The sequence below is a fragment of the Apaloderma vittatum genome, unplaced genomic scaffold (assembly GCF_000703405.1).
Source record: "Apaloderma vittatum isolate BGI_N311 unplaced genomic scaffold, ASM70340v1 scaffold30109, whole genome shotgun sequence".
Lineage (NCBI taxonomy): Eukaryota > Metazoa > Chordata > Aves > Trogoniformes > Trogonidae > Apaloderma > Apaloderma vittatum.
In genome coordinates this window covers 1-529 of record NW_009733967.1, presented here as the reverse complement: position 1 = coordinate 529, position 529 = coordinate 1, and the positions used below count along the sequence as shown (strand labels likewise).

Genomic DNA, 529 nt, shown 5'->3' with positions numbered 1-529 from the left:
CGTTGCGATCTGCCACCCGCACCACCACCGTGGTGGAACCCTGCAGCGATGGCACCCCCTTGTCCCGGGCTGTCACCTGGAACTCGTAGGTGTCACGTTGCTCGCGGTCCAGCACTGCCTGCACCGACACGTCCCCGGAGTCGGGGTCGATGCTGAAGATGCCTCTTGGTGCCTCTGAGGAGAGAGGTGAGGCTTCCAGAGAGTAGGTGATCTCAGCGTTCTTGCCGCTGTCCGCATCCGTGGCAACCACGGTGGCCACCCTCTCACCTGGCAAATTGTTCTCAGGGAAGGAGACCTCCAGCACGGCCTGGCTGAACATAGGAGGGTTGTCGTTACCTGAGCCCCCAGCCACAATCACCACATTGTAGTCGCGGACAGCTTCATAGTCCAGAGGGGCCGAGGTATGGAGGAAATACTTGCGTTTGTTCTGTGGCTCACCTTCGCCCTCGCTGGCTGGCTTGAGCTGGAAGGGCACGTCGCCCACCACAGTGCAGGTCACCACACCATTTTCACCTTGGTCGCGGTCTGA

At 60.9% G+C, this 529-nt stretch overlaps 1 protein-coding gene across 1 annotated transcript in view; it reads right to left on the bottom strand.

Moving 5' to 3' along the window:
• Positions 1 to 526, bottom strand: part of LOC104278964 (protocadherin-7-like) — a gene marked incomplete at both ends in the record, with an annotated part of 1,419 nt that extends 893 nt beyond the window's left edge. The window contains 2 exon segments of the mRNA XM_009876097.1: position 1; positions 4 to 526. The exon segment at position 1 is cut by the window's left edge and continues 279 nt beyond it. Coding sequence (XP_009874399.1) covers position 1; positions 4 to 526 — 524 coding nt within the window.
• Between the last annotated feature and the right edge of the window lie 3 nt (positions 527 to 529).